Below are 12,559 nucleotides of genomic sequence, written 5' to 3'. Positions count from 1 at the left end.
CTCATGAATGAACTCATACTTCTTTCGGATAGAAATTTGAAATCGTGTTGGTAGAACAAGTCGCCTGCCTTTTCTAGACAAATTTGTTATCTTCATGTGTGTCCGTAAATATACTGCTAAAATACACATCATAGGGAAGGCTGCCTTGTTGGGGAGATATGACCAGAGGTCTACACCCATTTCAAACATTTTAAAACAGTCTGCCTCAGCAGCAGACCATGCTTTCCCACATGACGGACGCTTGTGTTGCGCCCGAAACGTCGTGATTTATTTTATGCCTATGTGTCTTTTACTGAAAGAACCAAAGAGTATATAATATTATAAACTATGAACTACAACCTATCGATTTTAACTCTGTAAAATACTATTAATTGTTATAGTGTATAATCACGTAAATGGAGGTATGGGATTATAATCTAGGACAATGGATGGCATGGGGAACGTGTTTTTTTCCAGCGCTAATTCCATTTATTCAAAATAAGCGCATAATTACACACTGAGATGCACTTACATATTCATGCTTGAAGCACAATGGGCACATTACCCTTCGGTATGTTAATAGACATGCGGATTGTACCTTCCAAAATTAACAATCGAATCCAAATATCCTGAAAGACAAAGGATTGGATCCTAGGGGGGGAGTTATAAGGCGGCTCAGAAGCAGAGCTCAATGCCATTTCGAGAGGGAACTTGATGAGGTTGGACGCTCGACTAGGGGTCGGCACGGTTTGGCTCAAACCACCAAACCGCGGTTTGAACCGAACCAAATCGGTTTGGTTTGGCTCTGTTTGAACTGGTTCGGTTTGGTTTGGGGCTACGAAAACCGACTCGGTTTGGCTCGGACAGGGTGGAACCGGCTCAAACTAGTTTGGTTCAAGCCAACTTAAGAGGTTTGGTTTAGCTTAGTTTGGTTTGGTTTTGGTTTGGTTTGGTTCAGTCGTCGCTGGTTTGGTTTGGATTGCTCAATTTGAAACCAGTTTGAGTCGGTTCAAACCGTGCCGACCCCTACGCTCGACTCGTCGCTCTGCTGATCGCCCTTCTACCGCGAGACAACGCAGCCTGGCGAGCACAATTGCTGTGTCAACAGTAAGGCGACTTTGCGTCGGGAGAGTTCGTGGCGACATCTTCAGACGGGTTACAGACATCGATATACCGTGAATCTCCAAGTAAGTGTCTATTTTCGCGGATGAACTCTTAAACGTTTTCGTCGCTAAATGAGCGGGATTTTTTTGCGTCTCGGTTAGACGCCAGTGTCGTTCTTGTTTTAGCAGTTAACAAAATCCAAAACTCAACGTTAAACATCATTGCGGCCGATAGCGTACTTTTGACTCAATAACACCGCTGCTGTTACTACGCTCACATGGAGCAGATACGCTCTCCACAGCCCCACGCACACGGAGGCAAGAAGCCATTCAATTGCTCTGTGTGTGAGAAGTCCTTTTCACGGCCATCACATCTTAAGAGACACCAGAGAACACACACGGGCGAGAAGCCGTTCCTGTGCTCTGTGTGCGGGAAGACATTTGCACACTCATCACATCTTCAGAGACACCAGAGAACACACACGGGCGAGAAGCGATTCCTATGCCCTGTGTGTGGGAAGGCATTTGCACAGTCATCACATCTTCAGAGTCATCAGAGAACACACACTGGTGAGAAGCCATTCCCGTGCTCTGTGTGTGGGAAGGCATTTGCACGGTTATCACATCTTCAAACTCATCAGAAAACACACACGGGCGAGAAGCCATTCCTGTGCCCTGTGTGTGGGAAGACATTTGCACAGTCATCAAACATGAACAGGCATCAGAAGGTCCACAGTGATAGGAAACTGAAATCAAAAGCTGAAATTCAAGGTGCTGCAATGAGCCCTGAAGAAGTTTCCACCTTCGATCCCATGCAGTGGCTCGAGGATCAAACCGAGAGCTAGCGGTGACTGAAATATAATGGTGCATGCGGTTATACCTTTTAAGCCGTATCGATAACTTTTGTGTGTAATTTTGACCATTTTAGTTTTACAGTTTTTGTGATAGTTTAATGACGTGCACAGTGGTGGTTTGTAATATTATCGGATTACTTGCCGAAGTGGTGTGAAAAGCACTGGTTGTGAGAGGGTTCAATTGTAGTCGTTAGGTGTTCCTGTTGAGCTAAAGTTGGAATGCGTCTGTAGGTACATCTTTACTCAACATTTTAAACGATTTTTTCAAGTACATAGCTTTTGTTTTATTGGTATTAATCGACTTTAGATAGCCGATTTCAGGATGTGCATTGATGACGCGTTCGTTGGATATATGGCCTTGACTTCAACATAGACGCACAGTGAACAAATGTGGTGAACTAATAAAGAAATCATGGGAATGATACTTTAACGCTTTGGTATTCCTGGAACGGAAATGGTTTGCATTGTACTGGAAATGTGTGAACATAGGACGTAATAAATATTCCCTTCGAGTTTTGACGTACACATTATTGCAGATTAATAAAAACGTATTTTTAACAAACGTTTGTCCGTTCTTTATTTTATAATGTTCCTAGCAAAAAATGCTAAGATAATTTCAGGTGGAGGATCTCCATCACACAAGCAGCATCTTGGCTGTCTACCCGATTAACACGCGTTCCTTGAGTGGAAAGGTCCCCGTAGTTAATCGTTCATTAACGTACCAGTCCCTAATCCCGAAGTATGTCGGGGATAAACTGTACTCTATAACATGTAAACTGTAATACTATAAAAGAAAACACTAAACATTAAACTATTATAAACTAGTGTTATAATTCATAACCATATAAACGGAGTTAAGGTATTATAATATCATTAGAATCACAGTGTGGTCGTATAAGAATCGCTAATCTTAAACAACTACGCTGGTTTGGTCGTCTGCGTGCGTATCTGGACGTTAATTTATTTACTTCCGGCAAAAAGCCACAGCTCACTTTGATTCGATAAAAATAAGTAATTAACACGCCCGGAAGAGAGCGATAGCATAGGTTTGGCAAGGTCTGCGCCGCAGTGCTGCAGTGCACTGTGGGCGCAGACCCTGCGCTGTGTGACTGTGGTGTGTATGCAAGTGTGCGAATGGTAGTTCCGCTAATATTACGTTTATTTATGTAAAAAATGGGTGCTGCGTTCTGCGATTAGTGGAGTCCCCAAACAACTTTACCTTACGAGTAGGCAGGGGTCGATATACATTAAGTCTTAGCGGACTGAGCTGGCAGCTTCACCTGCCGGGACCACGCCAGTTGCGTAGCGCACCCCTACAGTTTCGCCCATGGGTCAATACCCCCATGGGGCAACCCAGCTGACTGTTTGATGGGTACAATGGGTACTTTTCGGTTTATCCGGCTTATTACCATTATTATGTATTGACGTTGATCACGTCTCCATGGACGGCTTGCTGTCTACTTCGGTTGTGTAATTCAGATGTTGTGCATGCTGCTGCTGGTAAGGGCATGTGTTGCATAATATGCAGCATGTGTCCGCGTATCATGTTTGGCACGGATGCAGTTGGCGTTACTGTACATTTATCATGTTTTGGAGTGCCAATCCCATGCACTTTGAAATTTAATAAACTGTCAAAAAAGGTTGCAGCCCGCACCCGCCGCTGTCACTCTTTGGCCGTTGCACAAGCCATATCGGAATTTGCGACATGCTAAAACAATCAGTACAGTGTGACACCACCCGGGTAACTCCCGGGATCAAAATGGCCATTGGAAAGTGATCGCTTTATGGAGATGATTATGGTACTACCCAGAGGTGGGACAAAGTCATTGTTATGCAAGTCCAAGTCGAGTCGCAAGTCATCAAATTCATGACTCGAGTCTGACTCGAGTCCAAGTCACATGACTCGAGTCCACATCTCATAGGTGGGACAAAGTCATTGTTATGCAAGTCCAAGTCGAGTCGCAAGTCATCAAATTCATGACTCGAGTCTGACTCGAGTCCAAGTCACATGACTCGAGTCCACACCTCTGGTACTACCACAGGGTATTGTGAACGGTTCAGGAGGAGGAGAGGTCTGGATTTGTAAGTCTCACAGTACCGGTAAGAAGCGCCGGGTGGGGGATGCCCTCCACTGGGGTGCAAATTCTGTCATTATTAGTATACGATCATGCAATGTTTCTATCTGCAAGCTGCCATAACTTAAACGATCCCCGTTATTGTTCGATTGAGAAATGGAGTGACCCACACCTCTGATACCATATGTGACGAACCCAAAAATCTGATGCATGCGTAAAACACCCACAATGGGAATACGTAAACGTAAAAAAACCAACTAAATACATTTTAATATAATAAAAAATAGGTGGCCCCATAGCGGATCTGTCTGTGTGTGTACATACAGACGGAGGATGCAGGGGCCAACCTGTGTGCGATCGGAACGGTGCAATTGCTGACCAATGTCACTGTGGATGGCGCACACGCTGACGCACACCGGAGCTGTGTCTTTGCGATGCAAGGGCATGGTGGATGGTGGAGCGCATATGGATGGGGCGTTACAAATAAAATAAAACAAAACAAACCGCTGGAAGCAGCCATGTGAGCAGGCTACCTTGAGAGCGATCGCGAATGGGTTGCGTGTCTGGAAGAAGCCTCGCTCTTTCAGATGCCGTACCAGCTTCGTCAACTCTTCGCTACGATTCTGCTGTATTCCATGCCAGCAGATACGAAGGCTCTCTGGGATAAATTCTACGACGAATTGGCTCGCGATTACGAGTACCAGTACCGCCAGCTGACCAACAAAGAAGAAATGGTAAATCTTCTTGGTTCTTTCGGTAAAGTCACGTAGAAGGGAAGTAATAAAATAATAACAATAAAACATAATAACATAATTCTCAAGACGTTTTGGCAACAACGCAAGCAGCCGTCCTCAGGTGAAAAACAGGTCTGTCGAGGCGACAGCGTCTGAATGAAACAGCACACGTGCTTCGAGCATATATGTAATAATTCTCCGGAGACGGATTCGGAATCGGTCCTCTTTATTTTCACTTCACGGTACACTTGTTCCCACACGCTCCGTTGCTGGCAGACAACGTAGCGGCAGCGGACTCCCACCAGCTCCCACCGCGCACGTGGCACCCGGAGCCCCGTTCGCGCGTGGCTCTCGCCCCCGTTCAGTTCCCAGTCTCCTCTCGATCCTTCCACTCTCTCCCTCTTAATCCCTTCGTCACGTGGTCCTCCGAGCCAATCCTCCATGGGCAATCTCGACCGTTCTCGATGGTTCCCTGTCAATCCCGGGACCACGCCTCTTACCCGGATCCCCATTGGCTGGGGCCCCAAATGGCTGGGCCAATCACTCCTGATGACATGCCGTGATCACGCCGGCCCCACGCTCCCTATCTCGACCCTTATTGGCTACAAGCAGGACCGGCAAGCCAATCCCCCACGTGAACCCACCATAGCTGTTATTACATCACCCCCCCCCCCCCCCCCCGGTGAAAAAAACTAGCCGTCTCGGCTGGGAAAGGGTGATAAACCAATTCCGAAACATATTATTAGGGCACCAAGGTGCGTTTAACGATATGAGGGTGAACCGGCGTCCCTGCGCCTACAACATTTAAAAAAAGTCACCCATACAACAAAATCACGACATACATTAGGGCGCCCCTGCAGCGCAGTAACAACAGGGAATTAAACGAACGATCAAACGTTAACGAAACGGGAGAGATTTCGACCGCGTACGTGACGCGGGACCCCCTCCGCTTCCAGCGCCTGATCCCCTTGCTTCCGGATGGACAGGAGGTGGTAGGCTTGAAGAAGAAGTAGGTTGTGGATGCTTGGTCACGTCCAGGTCAGGTCTCATTGGAGGGGGGGCGGCTGGGGCCACCTCAGCCCTCAGAACCTGTTCATCTGTAGGAGGCACAACACAGTCCCCATTGGGATCAATGGGTGTGGCAATCGGCGTGGTCGGCTCGACGGAACCCGGCAGGTCAACTAATGGGGATGAAGGGCCGACACGCGCGTCAACATAGGGTTTAAGCCGTGAGGAGTGGACATACCACCGCCGATTTTCATACTGAACACGGATACTCTGCAAGTTGCAAACATCTATTAGTGTTACAGGCCCTCGCCACGGCCTGTGCAGTTTGGGGGATGTGCCCGCCGGTACCTGGGGGCATTGGAGCCACGCCCGGTCCCCCACTGACCAAGACATGTGAGTATGCGATCGACGCGCATAACGTTCGTTCCTTGCCTGAGCACGGGCTGTCGCACACCGGGCAGCCTCTCGCGCCTCCGTCACTCGTTCAAGCGAGTCACGCACGTGGTCAGGCAAGGAACGGGACGGTCGTTTGCTTGGCTCACCCAATTGCACGTCGATGGGTGGAACATTTTCCCGGCCATACATCAAAAAGAATGGTGAGTATCCCGTGGATGTGTGTGGAACCATGCGGTAAGCCGCTAAGACGCCTGGTATGTGCAGGTCCCAATCGGTTTGCTTTTCACTGACCGTGTGACAAAGCATAGCCAAGAGGGTGCGGTTGAATCGTTCCACCATACCATCTGTTTGTGGGTGGTAAGGAGAAGTGCAAATTTTCTTCGTACCCAACGCGTCACAAACTTCCTTAAGCAATTTGGAAGATAAATTCCGCCCCTGATCTGTGAGCAGCCTTTCAGGTGCCCCCTTGTCCATGACATACCCGTTCAAGAAAGCGTCGGTAATGGATGCTGCCGTCTGGTCGGGTAGGGGCCAGGCCATCGGCCATCGAGAAAAATATTCCACCCCGACGAGAAGGTATTTATTGCCCCTCGCCGACGGGGGAAACGGGCCCAGAATATCGAGAGCGACCAATTCGTTAATGCGGGACACCTCAATGGAACGTAACGGTGGTACATAGGGGTTCCGAGGCGGCTTCCTCTTTGCACAGTCCTGGCATGAGCGAATAAAGTCATTGACGTCCGCCGTCATACCGGCCCAAAAGAAATCCTTCTGCAGTGCGGCCAAAGTCTTTTGGACGCCGAGGTGCATCAATTTATCAGCGTGCAAAGCACGAAGCAGGTCGTAGCGAAGCGAAGTAGGCACCACCAAGCGTGGTCGGTCGGACAACCCGTCAGTACACATTAACAGTCCCGACTTGCCTCGGAACATCTGCCATTTCCAACCCGCCAATCGAGATTTTTGTTTCCCTATCAATTTCCGTAGTGGAGACAGCGAGGCATCAGCCTCCTGCTCACGTAGCCAGACCGCGTGCGGTAACCGTAAGATATCATCCGTGTCCACCGACCCTTGCTGGTCGTCCGCCTTCGCTTCCGCCCCTGCATCCTCATCCGCTATCGCCCCCATAACCGGACAAGGCGGAGCGGCCGGTGCCGCACAGCGGTGCGTGCCCGTCAGGCAAGTGCACGGAGGAAGGGGCGGCAGCCTTGAGAGCGCGTCAGCGTTTACGTGACGGGCCCCCTTTCTGTATGTAATATCAAAGGAAAATTCTTGTAACGATTCCAGCCACCTGGCCAATTGGCCAGACGGTTGATCTAATTTCAAGGAGTATTGTAAAGCCGCATGATCTGAGCGAACTAGGAATTTCCGTCCATACAGGTACGGCCGGTACAAACAGACAAAGTGAACAATTGCCAAAAGTTCCCGTCTTGTCACACAATAGCGTGTTTCCGCAGGGGACAAAACCCGGCTGCCGTACGCCACTACTCGCTCTACCCCGTCCTTACGTTGCGACAAAACGGCCCCAATGCCGATATCACTAGCGTCCGTATCGAGGATGAACGGCTGTGAGAAATCTGGGTAATCCAGCGTTGGCACCGTGGCGAGGTGGTTCCGAAGTGCCATAAAAGATTTTTCCTCTTCCGCTCCCCATTTAAACCTTTGATTTTTGCCAGTCAGAACGTGTAATGGCTTTGCCAACGTCGCAAAATTTTTAACGAAGCGACGATAATAGGAAGCGACCCCAATAAACCGCCGAACATCTCCCACCGAAGTGGGTGTGGGCCACTCTCGTACACATTTCGTTTTCAGAGGGTCAGTGGATACGCCGTCCGAACTGACGATATGACCCAAGTAGCGGACAGAGTGTTGCAGAAGGTGGCATTTTTTAGGTTTAAATTTAAGGTCAGCCGTACGCATTCTTTGAAAAACCGCCTCTAGACGTTGGAGGTGTTCTTCGAACGTGCGGCTGAAAACAATTATATCGTCAAGATATATGAGGCACGTTTCCCACTGCAGTCCAGTCAGCACCAATTCCATGAGCCGCTGAAACGTCGCCGGTGCCGCATTCAAGCCCATAGGCAACCGATTAAATTCAAAGAGACCTTGCGGCGTGCGGAATGCCGTTTTCGCCTTCGACTCATCGTCGAGGGGAAGCTGCCAGAACCCCGAGGACAGGTCAAGGGTAGAAAAAAACTTAGCACCCGATAAAGCGTCCAACGAATCATCCATCCTCGGTAAGGGGTATGCATCTGCCACCGAAATTTTGTTTAACCGGCGGAAATCAACACAAAATCTTGTACCGCCATCTTTCTTCTTTACCAGAACGACGGGCGCGGCCCAAGGGCTGTTGGACGGCGAAATGTCCGCCGCCAACAATTCATTTACCACTCCGCGCACGTGATCCCTTTCCGCCGGGCTCATGCGATGAGGGTGCATAGAGATGGGAGGCGTCGCACCGGTGTCAATATGGTGCGACAAAAGCGACGTGCGGCCGAGGTCCAAATCATTTTTACTGAAAACATCAGTGTACTGTATCAATAATGAACGCAGGGCGTTCCTTTGTTCGTTCGACAAGGAAGAATTTTCTCCGCACAAATCTGCGATCCAACGTTCTTGAGAGCGATCGTGTGGGGGCCTACCAGCGGGCATTCGTGCGCGCGGCGCTGCGTCGCAAGAGGCGAAGTCGGTAGTGGCGTGAGCCAACACCGACCCCTCTGGAACAATAACGCGGTCAGGTCCCCCATTTAACACCTGTATAAAAGGTGCTTGACCCGGTCGCACGATCGTTTGCGCCGCCGCTAAAGAAAATGATTTAGATGCCGAATTAGATGGGGATAGCAGCACGCCTTCTGCACCCTTCCCCATTCGAAGGGGTTTACGGTAACGCAACGGTATTAACATCTGTGCTCCCGGCGGTACTTCTACCGTAGCAGCAACAACGGCAGTGACTGCGTTACCTGTAGGCGCGCTGGCCAACAAGGAAGGCAGGAACGCCATACGACGACCCCCCGGCATTTATAAACAGTCCTGGTCGACTCGTATTTTCAGCGGCATCCGACGCAGGAAATCAGTACCGAGTAAGCATGGAACAGCTAGCGAGCGAGAGATTAACACAGGTCCTGCGGCGGTAATATTTCCGATAGCGATGCTCACATCCACCTGGCCACAGATACCCATGCTTCCCCCATTCGCGGCGACACACGCATCATTAACCCTACGTATCTGCGACGCAGGGATGGACAACAGATGGAAAATAACATCAGAAATGATGGTGGCCGACGCGCCCGTGTCCACCAAGATGCGCACATCAACGCCGTCGATGGTACCGCGTACCGTCGACGAGCCCGAAGCCGCAGCTACCACCCTGCGAGCCAATTTTTTCCACTGCGTAGCAGATCGCGTAACTGTAGCGGGGGAAGTAAATTTTTCCTGAGGAGTGTGAGAATGAGTGCGAATGGATGGGTGATGTGACAGGACCTGCCGGGTGTCCGATGTGTGCCGACTCGCCCGAGGTTGTTGCGGCTCCGCGGCAGGTGGAGGAGATGGAGGTTCCATCGTCGGAGGAGGCGACAGTAGAGGCCGACAGCGGCAGTCACGGGCGAAATGGCCCCGTCTGCCGCACTTGAAGCAAGCCGCTGACGTCGGCCGGCGGTCGGACAACCCAGCCCTTGCACGCGGACGGCCCATGTAGTTGCCACGCTGGTCGCGCAGCCGCCGTCCCGGAATCTCGTGCGAAACAGCAGCAGCCAGCATGTCGTCGTCGCCCGAGTCGTCGGAGCAGTGGACCACTAGTCGTGGAGACCACCCCAAAGGTGGCCCGTCGATCTCCGGTTTCCCCGTCCACGCCGCCATCTGGTCCCAACGCCTGATATTAAATTTTGCGTCCAGGCAGCGCGCCACCCATCGCGATGTAAGTGGTTCGTGGCCGCACACTGGCAGCAAAATCTTGAGTTCCTGAGCCAACTCCAGCATACGGGAGAGGATGAGAGGATCCAAATGGTCGGCCGTCGCGTCGGGGTAGGCAGCCATGGCCAGCGCCATCAATGCCCCACGATAGGCCAACGGCGATTCCTCCGATGCTCGGCGACGTAACATAAATTTTCTGGTGGCTGACGTCGGTGGGTCATAGAATTCCGCCATCTCCACGAACGCGTCCCGCAGTGTCTTCTTCTTGGCCGCCGGAATGGAACGGAAGACCCCCAGAGAAACATCGTCGAGCAGTGTGGGTAGCGCTCCCAGTGCTTCATCCTCCGTCCAATTGACGGATCTAAAAGCCGATTCAAAGCGCCATGTGAAAGCACTCCAATCACCCCCGGCGATGAATTATTTGATTTGTGGAAGGCGATGTCCGCGGTGGCAAGCGCGCGCCGCGGGCGTCTCCGACTGGCGTTCCCGCTCTCCACCCGTATCAGACAAAATGGCGGCCGGTGGCCGCGTGGCGGTAGGCGCGCCCAAAATGGCGGCCGACGGCTCCGGTGCAGCCGCTCCCCCCAGAATGACGGCGTCCTCTCGCGTAGCAGAAGGAATGGCGGACGCAGGTTCCTTGACCGGACTCCTTCCCGCGGCGTCCAGGTGGTCGGCAATCTGGCGGCCCGCGGCTGGTGAGGATGCCACCGCGGTCACCAGACTAAGCAGAATGGCGCGTAAAGACTCGATCTGCTCCGCCATCAGCCGCCACTCGCCTTTTGTTCCTGCAGCGGTCGCATCTTCCGTCGGTCGACGCTGAGAGACGTCGAGAAGTACTTCAGCAGGCGGCATAGGGGCAGTAGCTCCTAACAGCTCATCTTCATCCGTCTCGACCTCCTCCTCCGATAGAGGTACAGGTAGGTTCTTTTTTCTGGGGTGCTTGGACATCTTGACGATCGTCCAAACAGTCGCAGAAGTACTTCTGACACCAATGTAATAATTCTCCGGAGACGGATTCGGAATCGGTCCTCTTTATTTTCACTTCACGGTACACTTGTTCCCACACGCTCCGTTGCTGGCAGACAACGTAGCGGCAGCGGACTCCCACCAGCTCCCACCGCGCACGTGGCACCCGGAGCCCCGTTCGCGCGTGGCTCTCGCCCCCGTTCAGTTCCCAGTCTCCTCTCGATCCTTCCACTCTCTCCCTCTTAATCCCTTCGTCACGTGGTCCTCCGAGCCAATCCTCCATGGGCAATCTCGACCGTTCTCGATGGTTCCCTGTCAATCCCAGGACCACGCCTCTTACCCGGATCCCCATTGGCTGGGGCCCCAAATGGCTGGGCCAATCACTCCTGATGACATGCCGCGATCACGCCGGCCCCACGCTCCCTATCTCGACCCTTATTGGCTACAAGCAGGACCGGCAAGCCAATCCCCCACGTGAACCCACCATAGCTGTTATTACATATATATAAGCTGGGTTGGAAGGGGGAGAAAGGGAACCTTGACAAAAAATATTGCATATTAAGAGGAATTTAGCATATTATGGGAAATACTACTTATGCCCGTGTATTATGCATGATTAGCAGCATCAAAGGGAGGGGATATGGGAAATGCAGGTATGTCATTAGTACTACTTATGCCCGTGCATTATGCAGGATTAGCAGCATCAAAGGGAGGGGATATGGGAAATGCAGTTATGTGATTAGTACTACTTATACCCGTGCATTATGCTGGATTAGCAGCATCAAATAAAATAAAATAAATTGTAAAGTTCAAGACCCTTCACAGCCTCCACGTGGGATGGCTCTGTCGGACTTTGACGACCTCCCGCAGCTTTCTGAGTACCCACACTTGGTCTTGGACTCGCTGCTTGAGAACAACCATATCCGCCGCGAATTGGACACGAAGGACTTCCCATTTCGACTTCGGCGCAAACAGTTCCCCATTGTCCCAGCATTCGCGATGACCATCAACAAGGCGCAAGGGTAAACTGTTCACATCCTGGGATTATATCTACCAACGCCATGCTTGTCGCACGGCCAACTGTACGTGGCACTATCGCGAGTCACGGCAAGATCCAACATCAAGGCGCTTATTGAGGGACCTGACGACGAGGAGGAAGACGGAGTGTACACGAAGAATATCGTGTATCGCCAGATATTTCAATAAGTTGCATTGTATATTTTAATAAGTTGCATTATTGAATTTTGTCGATTGAGCGTCTCATTAAAATACATATAACCTCACAAAAATATACATAAAACAATCACCAAAACATGTCTATTGTATCCTGCCACTTTCAACTCCCCACCAACCAAGCACATACACACCACCCGCGAAGCGGGCGGCGACTGCTAGTACACACATATGAGCAAAGTGTGATATTAATATGACCACACTGTGATTCTAATGAGATTATAATACCTTACCTCCGTTTACATGGTTATATATTTAAACTCTACTTTATATTCGTTTAATGTTTAGTGTTATCGTTAATAGTG

General features: G+C 50.7%; 1 protein-coding gene across 1 annotated transcript in view; it reads left to right on the top strand.

Annotated features, from left to right (window-relative positions):
- Positions 1-1,594: 1,594 nt before the first annotated feature.
- The window catches only part of LOC144953340 (uncharacterized), a gene marked incomplete at its 5' end in the record, with an annotated part of 276,268 nt that continues 265,303 nt past the window's right edge, over positions 1,595-12,559 (top strand). The window contains 1 exon segment of the mRNA XM_078883903.1: positions 1,595-1,817. Coding sequence (XP_078740029.1) covers positions 1,595-1,817 — 223 coding nt within the window.

This window comes from Lampetra fluviatilis, chromosome 74, assembly GCF_964198595.1.
Source record: "Lampetra fluviatilis chromosome 74, kcLamFluv1.1, whole genome shotgun sequence".
Classification (NCBI taxonomy): Eukaryota; Metazoa; Chordata; class Hyperoartia; order Petromyzontiformes; family Petromyzontidae; genus Lampetra; species Lampetra fluviatilis.
Note: the sequence above shows the minus strand (reverse complement) of the source record. Positions and strands in the feature narration are given on the sequence as shown.